Source organism: Thamnophis elegans, chromosome 6 (genome assembly GCF_009769535.1).
Source record: "Thamnophis elegans isolate rThaEle1 chromosome 6, rThaEle1.pri, whole genome shotgun sequence".
Taxonomy (NCBI): Eukaryota; Metazoa; Chordata; class Lepidosauria; order Squamata; family Colubridae; genus Thamnophis; species Thamnophis elegans.
This window is the reverse complement of record NC_045546.1, coordinates 24,375,886-24,393,376: the sequence shown is the minus strand read 5'-3', so window position 1 is coordinate 24,393,376 and position 17,491 is coordinate 24,375,886. Positions and strand designations below refer to the sequence as shown.

The following is a 17,491-nucleotide window of genomic DNA, read 5'->3' as shown; positions in this document are numbered from 1 at the left end:
GCATCCCATGTGTTGGGCCACTGAGCTGATTTTTGTTCCCCACATCACAGTTTGAAATGACTCACTGAGGAAGGAATAGAAACACTACAAAACAATGCCCCCAATTCCCAACCAATTGAGATGGTCCAAGAGGATATTATGATCAGTGGTATTAAAAAAAACATCAAAAGGTCCAACAGGGTCAAAAGAGATGCACTTTAAGTCCTGACACAAGTTATCCTAGGGGTGACCAATACTATCTCCATTCCATCCTCGGGCCTGAACTGTGTTTGAAAAGGATCCAGATAATTTACTCTGTGCAGGATGCTGTGAAATTGTCAGCCACTATGATACCAACAATCTCCCTACCACCACTACGTACACACAATGGTAGTTCTTCAAAATCCCTGAATTGAAAGGTAGATTCTTCAGAAAGGAGTATACCACGTTTGCTGGAAGCTCTGTCTCCCAGGAAGAAACATGTGCAACCTCCTGGATCAAAGTATGATATTAAAGAAACAGCTGAATTGGAGTACAACTTCCACCATTCCTAACAATTACCATCTTGCTGAAGTTGACAAGAACTTTTGGAGTCCAACAACATTTGGAAAGTCTTGGTTCTTCACTCCTGCAGTTTGAAATATTTTGATGAGAGAACAGGCGCCTGTTGGTTCACGCTGCCATCTAAACCTTAATATGATTTTTCTTGCTTTGATTTCTGATAATTTATTCAAAATTGTCTGTACTCCATGATTTATAGTCAGTGGGCAGCTTGGTCCCTTCATTATATAGAGCCTCCTCAAACTTTATTTTGCTTTTCCCACTGCTGAATTTCAGTTTACATCATTTTGAGATGAGCAACCCAACCACCAGTGTATTTGTGGAGTAGGTTTAACACAACTTTTAAAAATGTACCAACCAAAAAAATACAATTTAGCACATTGTGTTGTCCTTCAACCCCTTGCAGCTAAGTACTGTCACATACACATTGGCTACCTAATGAGAAGGAAGGACTCACTGGAGAAGAGCCTAATGCTGGGAAAGATTGAGGGCAAAAGAAGAATGGGATGACAGAGAATCAGGTGGCTGGATGGAGTCACCGAAGCAGTAGGTGTGAGCTTTAATGGAATCCAGAGGATGGTAGAGGACAGGAAGGCTTGGAGGAACATTGTCCATGGGGTCGTGATGGGTCGGACACAACTTCGCAACTATCAACAACTGTCACATAAAATTTGTTTAGTTCAAGTCTCTACATTCTAGCCAAGTACTGTATATTACAATCTGTGTCAGTGGTTTAGAAAACCATGGTTATCTTTCATTAAATGTGAACCCAACCAACTGTGCTTCATTCTGTAAAACACAATTAAACAAACCATGGCTTAGCATGTGTGAAACAAGTCTGCAAAACAGTACCAATTATTAGGTTTAACAGAAAGAAAATTCTCTATGAATTGTTTGTCAGTTATGAGATTAACAAGTTACTGAAGTGTTTTAGTATATTACTGCTCTGTTGCTCCTTGATAATTAGCCCTGAATATGTCTACCCCAAGGACAGACAAGTCAGGTTTTTCACAGTTTCCTGAGAAATTGTCAATTTCATAATAGTCGATGGCATGATAAATGCTTGGTCCCCTGTGTTTAATCCATCTATTTGAAAGCTTGGATCTCTCATACTTCATCCTAAAAAAAAAAAAAAAGGAAATTGCAGGTAGAAAAACAACATTCTGAAAATGCATCTATTCATTTGTCAACCTCAACTTCTTACCGCCTGCTTGAAGCTTGTGAGTAAAGCCTCTTGTTAATTTCTTCTTCAATATCCTCATCAGTAATTTGTGACGAGTGGGGGTTACCAGTAGCCTTGTAATGAAAGTATAAAGACAACTAATGTTAGCATTGTCACTGCAATCACATTTGCTGCCATCATAATCTACATTGCAGAACTCTTGAAACGCTATTCAGCAAATTATGTCAGATGGCAAAAGACCAAAACAAGGATAGGAAACATTCTAATTTTCTAATTGCTATATAGCCGTGATGACAAACCTAAGGCACGCGTGCCATAGGTGGCACATGGAGCCATTTTTTAGGGCACGCGAGGTGTTGCCCTGTCAACTCCAGCGCGCATGCATGTGCTGGCCAGCTGACTTCGTCCTTCTTTTAAGGCCATTATTCGCCCTCTGGAGGCTTTCCTGAAGGCTCCGGAGGGTGAAAAACAGTCCTATGGCCAAACCGGAAGTCACTTCCGATTTGGCTGTAGGGCCATTTTTTCACATTCCGGAGCCTTCAGGGAAGCCTCTGGAGGGCCTCGGGGGGGGGGGGCTGCTTTCACCCTCCCCAGGCTCCTAGAAAATCTCTGGAGCCTGGGGAGGGCGAAAAACAGGTCCATTGTGTGTCAAAAGTGGGGGGGGAGGGGAGGGGTCACACGCATAGCATTATGGGTGTGTGGGCACACCTGTGCACAACCCCCCTGCATTCCTCCCACTTTTGGCACGCCATGGAAAAAAGGTTAGCCATCACTGCTATACAGTAATACTGATTCCTACGTTCTATTTATATACATAGTTGCTACAAAAATATGCATAGGTTGTTTCAGCAGGATTACACCTGGTATCTAATTATCAGATGTATTTTCTTTCCCTCACAGGAGAATTTGTGTATTATTTCTCATATGCTGCTGAAAGATTACATTTAACACCTGTTGACTATATAGATAATCATCAAATTACAACCAGAATTGAGCCCAGCATTCATAAGTAAGACAGTTAAGTCAATTCTGCCCCATTTTATGACCTTTCTTGCTACAGTTGTTAAGTGAATCACTGTGATTGTTTAGTAACACAATCGTTAAGTGAATCTGGCTTCCCCATTGATTTTGCTTGCCAGGTCACAAAAGTTGATCGCATGACACCAGGACACTGCAATCATCATAAATATGAACCCAGTTGCCATGCATCTGAATTTGGATCATGTGACTATGAGAATGGTGCAATGGCTGCGTGAAAAATGGTCATAAGTCACTTTTTCAGTGGTGTTAAATTGTCACCTAATGAATTGTTGCAAGTCAAGGGACTATATGTAGATGATTCAGGGTCTGTATGATTGTGAATGCTGTTATTGGTTTCAAGCATGATTTACAACCTATAACTTTGCTAATCATTTGTTTTATTAAGAACTAGAAAAAAACACTGCTATTATTCCCATAGTGGCTATTTACTAGAAATTAAAACTTGAAGTTGAACTTGAAACTAAACCTTATAATAAAATCCTCTAGGTCTACCTAATAAGTAGGCTTCATATTGTGGGAGAAATGCTAGTATCCCAGCTCTGTAAGAGTGAAGTAGACACTAGAGTAAGAGGCATAGTGTTAGGAAGAATACAAAGGAGTGAATTTAAGAACCAAATAAATCACAAATTGATTTGGTTATTCTGTGACAGGAAGTCTGCCCACATTGATCATACTACATCCCAGTATAGTTTAAGTTTTTCCTGCAAGCTGCACCAAAGCATAGTCTGTGTAACTTATAGTTAACATAATAAAACCTTGGAAAGATTTTTATTCTCATCTTGACTGATGATCTGCATGTTAGAGGAAGTGTCTTCCAGCATAGGATGTATGGGCATACTCTGTGGATCTATCAAAATCTCATAAGGGACCATGGGATGTTTCCAGGAGGATGTGTTAAAAATTTCCCAAGGTTCTTCCTGGCCAAAGGTTCCTATGAATGGAAAAAGGAAATATACTGCAATGCTGAAACTAGCAAATATGAAAAATCTGAGACCAGACAAGACTTAGTAAAACAGATGGCGGGTGCCTTCAAAGTTCAACGCTGAGAAATGTACTCCCCCCAAAAGTTAATTATCCATTAGTGGGAGAAAGAGATGCAGGATAAAAAGGGAACTAATATATAAATAATATATAAATACAATTAGATTTGCAGATACTTTGCCATTATAAGAATTTCTTTACCATTATAAGAGCTTTCATATCTGCAAAACTTAATCTTAGCTTCATTTTTAATGTTAACTCATGAATCTACTTTTGCATTCCTAGAGAATAATGTATGGCTATGCCCAGGGCAAAGCAGTGATAGAAACTCCCAAACAGACTTATTAAAGGAGGATCATTCTGTGAAAATATCTTTGAAGAAGATCAAACATATTATTACATAATGATATTATAACATAACATTTTATATATTGCTGAAACAGAAAAAAGGGGCTGGAAATACTGCTAATATATAATTCATATCTGATAGTCCACTCTTTCATTACAGACCAAGGTAACAAAGCTTATATTACCAACACCATTTTTAAGACTAAGCTGAGTGTGAACTCAATTATGCTCAGAATAGATGCATTAAAAGCAATAACATTATTTCCCATGGTTTGGTCTAAGCATGGCAATGATTACGTTCACAAAGCTAACTTGCATGATTTTGGCTTAATATGTTTTGTGAACCTAACTATTGCTTGTAATATACAAATCCAGATATTTGTTTAGTCAATAAGCCATAGTAAAGAATGAAACAAATTGTGTGAACCCAGTCAAATCTAGGTGTAGATTGGATGCTGCCAATTATATTCAGTATGTGCATAACTATTATTGCTATGAGGCCACTGAATTCTTGTTTTTGTTAACATGTGCAAACTTGATGTGCATGTATAATTCAATAGAAGAGAATATATTAAGCTCAGGATTTAATTATGGAGTCTCTGAACTTGGTCGCTCACTTGCAGATGTCTCATTACCCAACTAAGCAATATCATCAGTGCATATAGAAATATATTGTGCATAGATATTTCTTTCAAACTGGAGTCTATTAGAGTTGAAGTAATAGTGCTCCAGGGATTCATGTAAGGCTACTCACATGGTAGCACACTTTAGAACCTTAATCAGTGGATTTTAGGATTGAAAAGGCATAGAGGATTACAGTGAAATATGCATGGAAGATATTATAAAAGGGATAACATGAAACTGAATAATGTTAGGGCTACTGTACTAGGATTGCTAAAATCCAAATAACCATTAGATGGCAGCAAACAGATACAGAGAACTGTAACTCTTTGCTAGCCTTACTGGGCAGAGTTTTGTAGCCCAAATCTTGAAGCTCTAAACAAGATGTAGTCTTTCGTAGAAAGAAATTTTTCTTGCAGGAGGATTTTCTTTTTTACGTTGCAAAAATTCAAGGCTAATTGCATGTATATTAATAGGACTGATTAACCAACTGATAAGACCAACTGATTCACTTGCTTTATTATGAGCAATCATGTATTAGTACAACTAAACCTGCATCAAGTCCCTTATATTATGTCCATTAATAAAAATAAATAGAAAACAGCAGGCAGTTCACTGGGTTCAAAATCAAATAATCCATCCCACTAATAGTTGCAGCAAGATAGTATCTAAATTTTTATTTTTATATGCTTTAGGCTTTTCTCTTTCTTTCTTTCCTTCCTCTTTCCTTCTCCAAAAGGATTGTACAAAGGAAGAAAGGGAAGATGATTAAAAATTGCAGACTGTTTTGTACATTTTTTTTTTTAAGAAGCAGCAGTGTTATTTTGCTACTTCAAAAAAAACAACAACAAACTATTCCCCTTCAACCCCGGAGTCATCTTTGAGCATCTTCAGGGTTGCCACAGCAAGGCTGAATGGAGCTGTGGGAAAGGGAGGGGGAAGTAGAAATAGCTGGGGGGATACAGAGCCCAAATAACATTCTTCCTTCTGGGAACCAGGGACACTCTCACCAGCACCTGGAGGCCGTGGATGGGAGGCATCTGGGATGGAAAGAGAGACCTAATTGGGGCATGTGATGGTTGTGTGTGATGGGAAGAACTTTGGATTTTGAACTGGGCGGGGAAATTCAGATTCGGGTTTTCACCAGCTGTGCAAATGCCTAACAAATCTATACTTTAAGGAACCCTGCCTTGGAGTTTTGATCTCGTATGGGCTGTTACTTGAAACCCTGACATCTACTACATCTTAAATTATACTAAATTATAGTTTATCTTATATTGTAATGTAAATCATTCTCATTTATATGATAAAACTCTTACTTGGTGATTTATTTAAAGTGCCATAAAGTCAGGCAATAACATTGTGTCATGGTTTTCCATTGCATTATAATGATAAACAGAAAGATATATATTTAAGTCAACTCTGTTACTACAACTATCCAATTTCCCTTCTTCTAAATGTTTATTAACATTTAAGGTATCGAATTATGCTCATGTTTTACAAACATATTGATTTACCAATGTACTCTCCATTCAGACTCCACAAACGAATTGTACAATCAATAGAACCGGATAAAAGGATATTATCTTCATCTATAACTTCCAGCCTGTGGATTGAAAGAAAATAATCAGACCTACTATATAAGCACAAATTATTCTTTTGTAATGGTTAAGATCATACTTACGTTAGAACCGGACCTAAATGAGCTCTCCAATGGTTCACATCTGAAGCAACAGGAAAGAAAAATGTCAGTTTATTCATGGACTGTTCAGAATTATATTAATAGAGAAAAACACTACAGTATATATATTAAGGTCTTGTATTTAAACATATAATACGTGAGACCTTAGGACTGTAGTTTCTGAAAATATCTGAGTCCAGGATTGGAGAATGAGGTTATAAGGGGAATGTAATTTTGGAGCACCTCGTTCTACTCCTGTTAAAACTTCCATAGTATATACTTGAGAACAGGGAAAAAAAATCAATGGAAATTTTGTGGACTCCAATATTCTTCCAGTCTATATAGCACTCATTTTCCCTTGCCTGCATAAACACCCACCATACAAAGTTTACTTCAGGCTTGGAGAGGAGATAAAAATAACTGAAAGAAAATAAACAGACTCATTTTTCCTGCATTTTAGCTTTTAGGAAGGTTCCAAATTCATATCTCTCAAAATACAGGTACGAGTGTTTTTATCTGCTAAAATAAAGAAGACTAGGTCTCTTTTCTATGGGAATCTCCATAATTTACACAAAGCATGATTTGAACAACATATATGTCTTATTAAGAAACAACTGACTTGAGTAATGATTATAGGACGGTGACATGCAGACCAAGTGCAATATGTAGGCCTGATCTTTAAAAGAAAGATTACAGAATAATGACTTAAATACTCCATTCAAACTTGCTTCTTACAGCTTTTATAAAGATAATATTTTCTCTATTGTTTCTTGTCTATTGCAATCATTAAATAGGAGTACCGCATATAAAAATATAATACAAACAGCTCTTGATTTTACATTTTAAGTGATTATTTCACCAGCCATATTGAAGAATAGTGCCTGTTTATAAAATTAAACCATATGGTATAGGAATGCCACTTTGTGAGTGATATCTGGCCCAATTCAACTTTTTGCAATAATGCACTCTAGGTTAATTTTTAAAAATTCATTCTTCCAGTTCGAGATACAAAGCTATAATATACACATACATTTTGGTGTTTCTTCTTTTGTATCCTGAAGGGCATAATTTTGGATGTCATGGACATACACATAACCATCTTCATCAGCTGCATACATATAGGAATCATTTGCAGTTGTAGCAATGCTGCTGATCAGGGATTTCCCCCTAGACTGGAGTATACAGTGGTACACTGTAAAATTATGCACTATTTTGAAAACTGCATGACTGCATGACTATACAGTATAAGGAGAGGTAAAAATTCCAAAGAATGAGATTCTGATTTGCATGTCCAGGAATTTCTTGTCAGCTATCTGCTCACATTAAATTTCAGGGAGACTGAATCCCTGAAGCAACTCCAATAACATCCATATTGTCTCTGGTTTATACCACAAGGCAATGTAAAATCTTGCATTCATAAAGATTTAACAAGATGAGTACTTCATGCAATGATGATCTTAAACTTCAATCAGTGAAACAAAGGACTGCAAATTTACCAGTATTCATGCTGAAGATCTGTTTATAATTCATCACACAATCAGCTAGATATTTAAACTGGATTTAGTATATTATAATGATTGCCTTCAAGTCAGTCTTGATTCCTGGCAGCTGTTTGAATAAGTTCCAGAAGTTTTCTGAAAAGGTTTTTGGAAAGGGGTTGGTATTGCCTTCTTCCTAGGGCTAAGAGAAAGTGACTGACCCAAGGTCAGCTAATCTAGAACTTAGAGTCACCCGGTTTCTAGTTTTAATCTCTACAGCAAACTGGTTTTCTTTCTAACTTTTACAGCCATTAATTTTACCAATTAAACTTACTGGTTGAAAACTTGCTATGAGTGGATCCTCTGAAAACAGGCTCCAGAAATGCAAGTAACCTGGAGGGTGGGGAGAGGAAATCATAAAGACACAAGATGAAATATTTGGTAACATTTAAACAAGCATATTTTGTACTAACTTTAACTGAATGACCTGGAGGCAAATTTATAAAACTACAGTGAGTGAAGACTTGACTATATAAAGCTTAAGATTGCTAGGACTCTGGCTACGACTTCTAATCTCATTACTTTATCTTTCCATGTTTTTAGCATGATTGATGATGCTGTGACAACAGGAAACAAGGTTCCTGACACCAAAGTATCATTTCCTTATCTAGTCTGTAAAAACAAAAGCAAAATTAATTGAAATAGAATTTATCTCCAAATTGGGGTAATCAATTAATTACCGTAAATTATCACCATGGTTGTTTTGTTAATTATCCATTAATCCTACCTTGTGGCCCATTGGAAACCAGAGATGCAGTAGTTGAATCGAATTTCACAGCACGAGTCTTTAGAAAAATGATCCGTGTCACATCAACTGGTGAGGAAGAAAAAAACATATAATCACGGTAAGGAAATGTGAGTTTTTCAGTGCACTGTACAAAAGGCATAGACCAACTGCATTCATCCTAATATATTATTATGAAATTTGTTTGGCTTGGCTTTGCATCCAGACATTTATAGTTTTCCAATTAAATCATAATTAAATTAACCAAGACTTGGCACAATATGTAAGGTAAAGGTAAAGATTTCCTCACACATATGTGCCAGTCGTTCCCAAACTCTAGGAGGCGATGCTCATCTCCGTTTCAAAGCCAAGAGCCAGTGCTGTGCAAAAATGTCTCCATGGTCACGTGGATGGCATGACTAAATGCTGAAGGCGTATGGAACACTGTTACTTTCCCACCGAAGGTGGTCCCTACTTTTCTACTTGCATTTTTACATGCTTTCAAACTGCTAGGTTGGCAGAAGCTGGGACATGTAACGGGAGCTCACTCCATTACACGGCGCTAGAGATTCGAACCGCCGAACTGCCAACTTTTCTGATTGACAAGCTCAACGTCTTAGCCACTGAGCCACCCTGTCCCTTGGCACAATATGTATATGCAGTCTACTATCCATATTATTCAAGTTAAATTTTAATTTTTTAATTTTTTTTAGGATTGTTGCTTTAATCTGCTACTTTTTAACCTCCCTCACCCTGATCTATTGCCTGCTATTTTATTTTTGTCTTTTGCTTGTGAATGTGATCTATCCTTCTTAATTGTGTAAGCAATGCCGTAAGATTCTACTACAATAGATAAAACCACATCTGAATGAAATAAATGGATAGAGATCTTATTTAAGGTTCTTATTTCAAAGATATGAGCTGTAGACGAAGTTCTAGCAGAAATCTGTTTCTAATGTTAGTCAAAAGAGCTGTGTTGTACACATGACTGAGATACATTAATTAAACAGCTTAAGGACTTATGCCAAAGAAAGATCATTTCCTGTCCACCCATCTGGAAATCAGGAGGTGACATATATATTAAAATAACATCAACAAAATTAATGGGCTGACTGAACTATTCCTACTGTGGTAAAACATTGAGTTGTTTTAAGCATCCCAAGGCTAGTCAATATGGGCTAGGGTTCAAGTGTGAATTTCCCCCGTATTTTCCATTTCTGTGCAATTCCATATGCAATGATTCACAAATAATTATTCATGGCAATGTGAGAATTATATTCTACAATCTTTTTTTTTTATTAGTGAACTTACTCTGAGAATGAACAGAGGCAGCTGTAGTCATTGGAATGTAGAATCTATGGTCTATGTGACCTGAGATCATATTCCAAACAATAATTTCACCATCATAACTGGATGTTGCAAGAAGATTAGGGGGACATTGAGCAACACAGAGAATGTCTTCTTTGTGTCCCCAGTTCTGGATAAGAAAAAAAAAAGGTCAGAAAATAAGTAAGAAAAAAATGAACAAAACTGATTCGAGTTCTTTGGGTTTTGGTTTCAATTGTATTTTACACAATATGCAAACCCACAATTAGATGAAATTACACAATTTAGTATAACTTCATAAGTGTAAGCTCTCATGAGTTGCTTATAACCACTACGTATACAGTGGAAATAAATCTACTTTATAAAATTGTTAATAGGCTGACTTTATGAAAAAAAATAAAGCCTATATTTTTGGACACTGCCATGTTCATTCACCTATGGATGGCCTCAGTCACACAGGCCACAAGAAAACACCATGTGACTAATTTATCCTATTGGAACTCATCAGAAAAAGAGAGTTTGAACCCCATGGAGTAACATCTGATTATCCACAACTGATGAGTCAAGAAGATAAATTGGTCATGTGGTGTTTCCAGGATTTACAGATCATCTATTTGGAAGTGGAAAGCTTCAACTTGTAGGCCTCTTCTGATTCACCAGAATAATGCTTCCAGTCCACAAGATATAAAAGTGGGTCCCTCTCTCCCTCTCGCTGATTTATTTATGCTTTGTTGTTCTTTTAGACAGAAAGGTGGTTTGTGAATTTATCTGGAGCTAGCTCATGTGATGTATTCTTAGGGAAAGTACAAAGTAGGTATTTTAAGTTTATCCAGCAGTGCCAATCCACAAAGATGGATCCGATCAGAGATTTATCTCCCCTCTTACATTATCCAACTCCCCAAATGTAATCAAACTGCTTATCCCAAACTGTTTATATAGCACTTTATATGCCCAATATTTCTTACTATGTCATCCTGCCAGTGGGGCTGAGGCTTCTTAATATGATAGAAATCATCTGTGGAATCCTAGAACAGAAAATATCCAAATAAAATTATATCTAAGATAATCATTTATAATCTCCAACATGAACTTTGCAATTCCAGACATACAAAAATAAAATTTAGCTCTAATTCTATTTATTCCCTTAAAAATACCCAAATCTTACACCTATTTCTCATCTGAGTTGTGCATTCAATAAGTTACCAGTATTTGTTCCTATGAGTAGATTGTGGCTTCCCATGCTGCTTGTATTGCAATCCATCCTCCCACTGAAGACTTACAATGCTACCATTTTATTTTACATTTTTTCTAAACAGTTACCCAGTTCTGACATTAAACTGAATTTAAAGTGTCTCGGTCATTCAAAGCACAGTTACAAATTATCTATAAAGCCCCGGAGACTTGGACAAATATGACTACAAGTAAACCTTTATTGCAGTTTTATTGCAATCTAGAATTTATACCCAGTCCTATTGCAATCCTTGTTTCTTGCTCCTCCACATACAGAGAGAAGTCTTGACTTTCATCTTCTCATGCTTCACAATCTCATCTGTTGAATGTAACTCTATCCTTACATCCTCTGTATTGATACTCTTCTGTCCACTTAAGTCATTAACAGCCCCCCCCCCCCCCAGCAGCTAACAGCCTTTAAAAGAATTTGAAATCTGTTTGCATGGAATTGTCAGGCTGTTTGGCAACTTCCTGATTTAAAGTGAGTCTTTTCAATTTACAGACAACATATATTTAGATGTATTATAATGGAAGCTTTCTGATTTTCTTTCTCATAGGTTTCCTTTATCCCCCTGCTGATAAAGGGGAAGTTTGATTGTTAATAGACTGTTGAGTCTTTACTGGCTTGGAAGCCAGATTTCACACAATATACCACTGTGATTGTTAATATAGAAAGAATACAAAAAAAAAGCATAACATACTGCTGCCAAGAAAACCTCATTGATATGCCTCATATAATCACTAGGAATCAAGCTCAAATTTTGACACACACACACCAATCCATCCATTTAAATCTTTTGTACAAAGTGGAATAGAGTGCTTCCACTTGTGAAAGAGCCTTCTCATTGCTGCATGTGGACTGACCACTGTGAATAATAAGTGGCATTTGCCCATAGATTCAGGTAGAAGCTAACATAATTCTTTGATTTTCCTGCTGATCTAGTCTTGAATTTGCTACTGGCAGTGTAGCGGTGCTACAGTGAAAGAAGAACACCAGCTTTTGGGGACCATAATTAACTAAGTCAGTGTTTCTCAACCTTGGCAACTTGAAGATGTCCGGACTTCAACTCCCAGAATTCTCCCAGCCAGCATGGCTGGCTGGGGGAATTCTGGGAGTTGAAGTCCGGACATCTTCAAGTTGCCAAGGTTGAGAAACACTGAACTAAGTAACGCAATTTTGGCCACTTAAAATCATGGGCAATAGTTCCTACACTAAAATGGAAAGTGTTCTCACTACAAGTCCATTATTTATGTACGAGAGAGACTTTGGCACAACAATTTCAACAATCAATTAAGAGTGATACCATTTTTTTGTATAGGCATTTGTTACTTACATAAAACAAATTTATTCTTCTGTCCCATCCCACACCTATGATATACCTGCAAAAGCAATGAATGTTTACCAAAATTTGAATTATTATAGTCTTTCTGCTATGCAGCAGCAGTTAATAGTCTAGCTGCTAGGGCCAGCTATATTCCACTACCCCTCTTATATAAATTATGCTTTTAAACTGTCAGTGAGTTGAATGATCTATTATTCATTTTTTTAAATATAGGTGTAATCTTCAGTTGCCCCTAATTTTTCAAGCAGTCCATTTACTTTCAGCTGAGCTGAGCTAAAAAGGATTTTTATCCACTTCAGACTATAGTTGTTATGCTGCAGAATGGAGTTTGTATTTTGAGCAATAATATACTCTCAAAATTTTCATTCATTCTTCATCATTGCAAGAGGTTTCGTTTATTAAATTCCCCCCCCCCCAAGTTTTAACAATCAGGCATTCATCTCAATTCTGTAACTCTGTCTTCAATATATATCAGCTTCTGAATGACTATTGAATTCTTTTAACAGGATTTTGTATGAATGAAACTGTACTTTCATGCCATTGTTTTACATGCTTATTTCTCCATATTTAACTGCTGAGGTCAAGAGCAAGCCAAGCTATTTATTCCCCTCTCTAGTGCTACTCTATATCCTTGAATGTAATAAAATATCCCAACAATTAAGGGGATCCCCATAACTCAGTGGCAGAGATAAAATTGTATGCTAAAGTCTCTAGGTTTAATTCCTGGCAACTGAAATGAAAAAAGCAGCTTTCTTTCTATCAAATAGATTGCTTGGTTTTCTTTTGATTGTTTCTGTTGAATGTACAGCACGATAGGCTCATGACCTTCCAGAACCCAGACACAGGATATCTGCTAGTAGGCACCTGTGTCTCTTCAGGTGTGCTCTTTCCTTTTAATTGCTCTGGTGAAGGCTGGGGTTTAGACAGGTCAAACTCTTCAGTTTCTGAACCTGAAGACTCAGATAGATCCCTAACAGAGGTGGGATTCACTTACCCTCCCTACCAGTTCTTAAATGTGAGCACTTGCACGTGCCTCGTCTGCGCATGCGCACCACCTTCTGTGCTTGCACAGTGCTCACGCATTATGTCGGGGCGGGTGGGTGGAGCTTCCCGCAGGCGCTGCTACTGGTTTGCCCAAACCAGAGAGAACCCTCCGAATACCACCTCTGATCCCTAACACCAGGGAAATGCCTGAGATCTTTCCTATGTCATCTGCCAAAACAACCTCGATGGATTGGAGCTTATTTTTTCAAGAAGAGGCCTGTTTATTTGTATCAGCCCCACACAAAAAAACACCAAAAAACCCACATTGTTTTCATTAGCCTTTCCTACACTAAAATGCCACATGTAATGACAAATGTGGATAACTTACTCATTTTTGTTGATCTCTGCATAAGCACAGTCGCGCACTTCATCATATCGGTCTTCTGTAACAAAGAAAAACATAATGCTGGACTTGTCATTATTTCCCCCCCCTTCTTGAAATGAATGTTTAGATAATGCAATCAACGTTCTGCTTACCCTTTTTCAAAGTGTGAAGACACTGTCCATTATTATAATTCCATATTTTCAAGCAGCCATCTTTTCCTCCAGTAATGAGTCTGAAACATGATTGCAATGCCTAATTATTTCTTTAGCAACGTGTAAAAAATATCACAGCCCTTCTCATGCATGGAAACTCTCCAAATGTACCTTCTTCCACTAAAATCAAATGTGAGGCATGTAATTGCAGAATCACCATGAGCGTTGCCAAATTCAAATACAGGCTTCCCGCTTTCGAAATCCCATACCTTGACCACCTTAAAAGAAGAAAAAAAAGGGACAAATATCGAAACACTGCTGCCATCATCCTAGAACAAGTATCTTACAGAGAAATCTATTCTACAAGCTGCTCTGCCAATAGATTTTTGGATGCAATTCAGAGTGCTGGTTGTCACCCATAAAACCGCTCATGGCACAGGGTCTGGACATATAAGAACAGCCTATCCCTCATCTTTCCTTTCCACTCCACACAATCTGATAGAGTTGGCAGGCTCCAAGTCCCATTGATTAAATTGCCATCTTATAGGACCCAGGAAGTGGAGCTTCTTTAATGAAGAGCAGAGGGACAGGATATTTCTGCTGACACATGATTTTCTTCTGAATTATGTTTGAAGCCCACACAGCTCCAGCAAACAGATCCTTTTTCTTTGGCAACAACCAAGGTCAAATGTATGTAAAAAAATATATGTATAGTTGCCTTATACAAGTCACACTATTGATGGTCTATTAGGCCAGTATGGTTAACATCACTGACTCTCCAGGGTTCTAGAGAAGTCTTATTCCCTAGCCGGGAGGTGGTGGATATTGGAACTGAGACCTTCTGGACATAAAGCAGCCATACTTCCCTAGAGTAATATTACTTACGTTTATAAGCATTACAGCTCATGGCCGTGTGGTTTCTATTTGATCCCTTGGTTTTATCAGGCATTCCTCTCCCTCATTTACAACACAACTTATTTGTTTTCTTCTGTTTTAGAATGTAGCCAAAGAGATGTAGCAGACAGTATAGAAATTTTGTTCAGAAATTAAAGTACACAGATCACTTTTTAAAATATATTGGTTACAAGAATCGCCTTGCAGCAAGATGGGAGGCAAACAAATTTAATAAACAAATAGGTTTGTTGAGACAAACTTGTCATCTGTAATTTGAGGCTAATTTATTGATGGTTAGGTTTTATTGACTTCAATAAGAGTAGATAGGCAGAATTTTGCACTGTAAAACAAAGAAAGAATAGGAATAGGAATAGGAATAGGAGGAAGGGACTTGGGTAGTCCAAACTCCTGCTCAGGCAGGAGACCCTACACCATTTCAGACAAATGGTTTTCCAGTCTTTTCTTAAAAGCACCCACAATTTCTGAAGGCAAGCCACTATATTGGTTAATTGTTTTTACTGTTAGGAAATTCCTCCTTAGTTTTAGGTTATTTTTAAATTGCTTGGTTTTAAACAACAGCCCAATGTATCTAGTTTATCTGAGAGTAAGCCTTATTGATGACCAAAGAGGAAGAGGAGGAGGAGGAGGAAGAAGAAAATGAAGAAATACTGGTATATATGATTGGCTATAAAACACTGCAATCTAAAACTAATACACAGGAAGTCTTGCTTTGTGGAAGGCCATTTCATAATAACATAGAGTGTATTTAAAGTAGTGTTTCTCAGCCTTTACAACTTTAATAAATGTGGACTTCAACATGCTAGTTCTTCCACACTATTTATTTGTCGCATTTATACAAGTGCACATCTCTCACAAAGTGACTCTTAAACTTGCTGAAGTTGAGAAACACTGATCTATCACACACAATAAGTGAATGCTTTTGGAAGCACATGTATGACATCTTGTTCTGCTTTAAGTACTTACTTAGAAGCATTTGCTTCTGTTCCTGAAAGGCATATAGAGACCAGTGGTGGGTTTCAAAAATTTTTAGAACCTCTTCTGTAGGTGTGGCCAGCTTTATGAGAGTGGCTTGCTGGCCATGTGACCGGGTGGGAGTGGCTTGGCAGTCATATGACTGGGTGGGCGTGACCAACTTATAAAATGTGGTGAAACTCACTTAACAACGCTCTTGCTTAGCAACTAAAATGTTGGCTCAGAAACTCTGGCATTTGAAGCATGCAAGTCTTAAAGCTATCAAGTTACAAGACCCTTGCATCCCTAACGCTTTAGAAAAAAAAACCCAGGGGTGTTCAAACTTGACAGCTTTAAGACTTGTGGACTTCAACTTCCAGAATTCCTCCTCTCGCTCTTCATCTTGATGATGTGCGGACGGGCGGGGGGAGGGAGGGAGCTGGAACCAGTTCTCAAAGGCACTGTAGATTTGTGGAACCTCTTCTATAGAAGAGGTTAGAACTAGCAGGAACCCACCCCTGATAGAGACACTAAGAATAGCTAGAGATAATTGTATTCTCCATTAATATATAAAATCTTTTTAAAAGGCCATTTTTACCATTACTTTTGGCAAGGAATTCCAGTTTTGAGAAGGCTCAATCTTGAATTACAACTCACTTCATATCTAAAACAAAGAAACTCAGAATGCTGAAGATTGTAAGTAGCTTGATTATATAACTCGGTACAAAACTGAAGAGAATGTTGTAATTATCATTTCACTTACAGAATCTTCAGAGCAGCTCACAACATGCCTGAACACTTTGTTGAATTTGCAGCACAAAACTGGTTTTTTATGGGAAGTTACTGTATAAAGATCTGGAGCTGATCTAGTTTAAAGACAACAACAGAGTCAAAAGATCAATAAAGTAAAATGTTATTTGTCTTGCTGCTAATGCTTAGTTAGCAAAATATGCACAAATGCACTATTCTATAATTAAAATGAAAAGCTGCCACTACAGTACATCAAATCTGTACAAATTAATAGCAGTCCAATTATTCAAATATGAACCTATCCTCAAAAGCCCAATTTTTTATCATCCTTTTCCTAAATAACTCTCCCAACCAAATTTATTAATATACTAATCTTAATGAGTATGTTTTGTTCCATTTAATATCTATAAATAAAGTTGTTGTGTATGTGTACACTGAGAGCTTATGCAATGAAGACAAAATCCTTCTGTATCCAATCACACTTGACCAATTAAATTCTATTCTATTTTCGATTCAATTCAATTCTTCAGTCTTAGGGGCAAGATAAACTTTATGTCTCTATAAAATTAACAAAATAGTATGAAGTAAAGCCTGCATTTCTCTATATTCACCAGAATAGATACATGTCCCTGTCTTACCTTCTGTATCAATTTTCTAAAACTGCAGATGAAAATAGAACACATTAAAACTTTCCTATATTTAAGAATTATTAAATCACATAATTAGTTTTTTAAAAATTTTCAGGAATCAAACATAAATAAAACATCTAGTCATTGTAAAATTATTTTTATAATCAAT

The 17,491-nt window shown here is 37.0% G+C and overlaps 1 protein-coding gene across 1 annotated transcript in view; it reads right to left on the bottom strand.

Annotated features, from left to right (window-relative positions):
* Positions 1-1,119: 1,119 nt before the first annotated feature.
* The window catches only part of LOC116509933 (WD repeat-containing protein on Y chromosome-like), a 36,660-nt gene continuing 20,288 nt past the window's right edge, over positions 1,120-17,491 (bottom strand). Inside the window, exons 15-29 of the mRNA XM_032219238.1 lie at positions 16,707-16,809; positions 14,249-14,355; positions 14,078-14,157; positions 13,929-13,983; positions 12,548-12,593; positions 10,949-11,008; positions 9,969-10,134; positions 8,661-8,747; positions 8,208-8,266; positions 7,426-7,567; positions 6,399-6,438; positions 6,232-6,320; positions 3,520-3,695; positions 1,745-1,836; positions 1,120-1,659 (exon numbers count right to left, since the gene is read on the bottom strand). Coding sequence (XP_032075129.1) covers positions 1,479-1,659; positions 1,745-1,836; positions 3,520-3,695; positions 6,232-6,320; positions 6,399-6,438; positions 7,426-7,567; positions 8,208-8,266; positions 8,661-8,747; positions 9,969-10,134; positions 10,949-11,008; positions 12,548-12,593; positions 13,929-13,983; positions 14,078-14,157; positions 14,249-14,355; positions 16,707-16,809 — 1,483 coding nt within the window. The 3' untranslated portion in view covers positions 1,120-1,478. The remainder of the gene's footprint in view (positions 1,660-1,744; positions 1,837-3,519; positions 3,696-6,231; positions 6,321-6,398; positions 6,439-7,425; positions 7,568-8,207; positions 8,267-8,660; positions 8,748-9,968; positions 10,135-10,948; positions 11,009-12,547; positions 12,594-13,928; positions 13,984-14,077; positions 14,158-14,248; positions 14,356-16,706; positions 16,810-17,491) is intronic.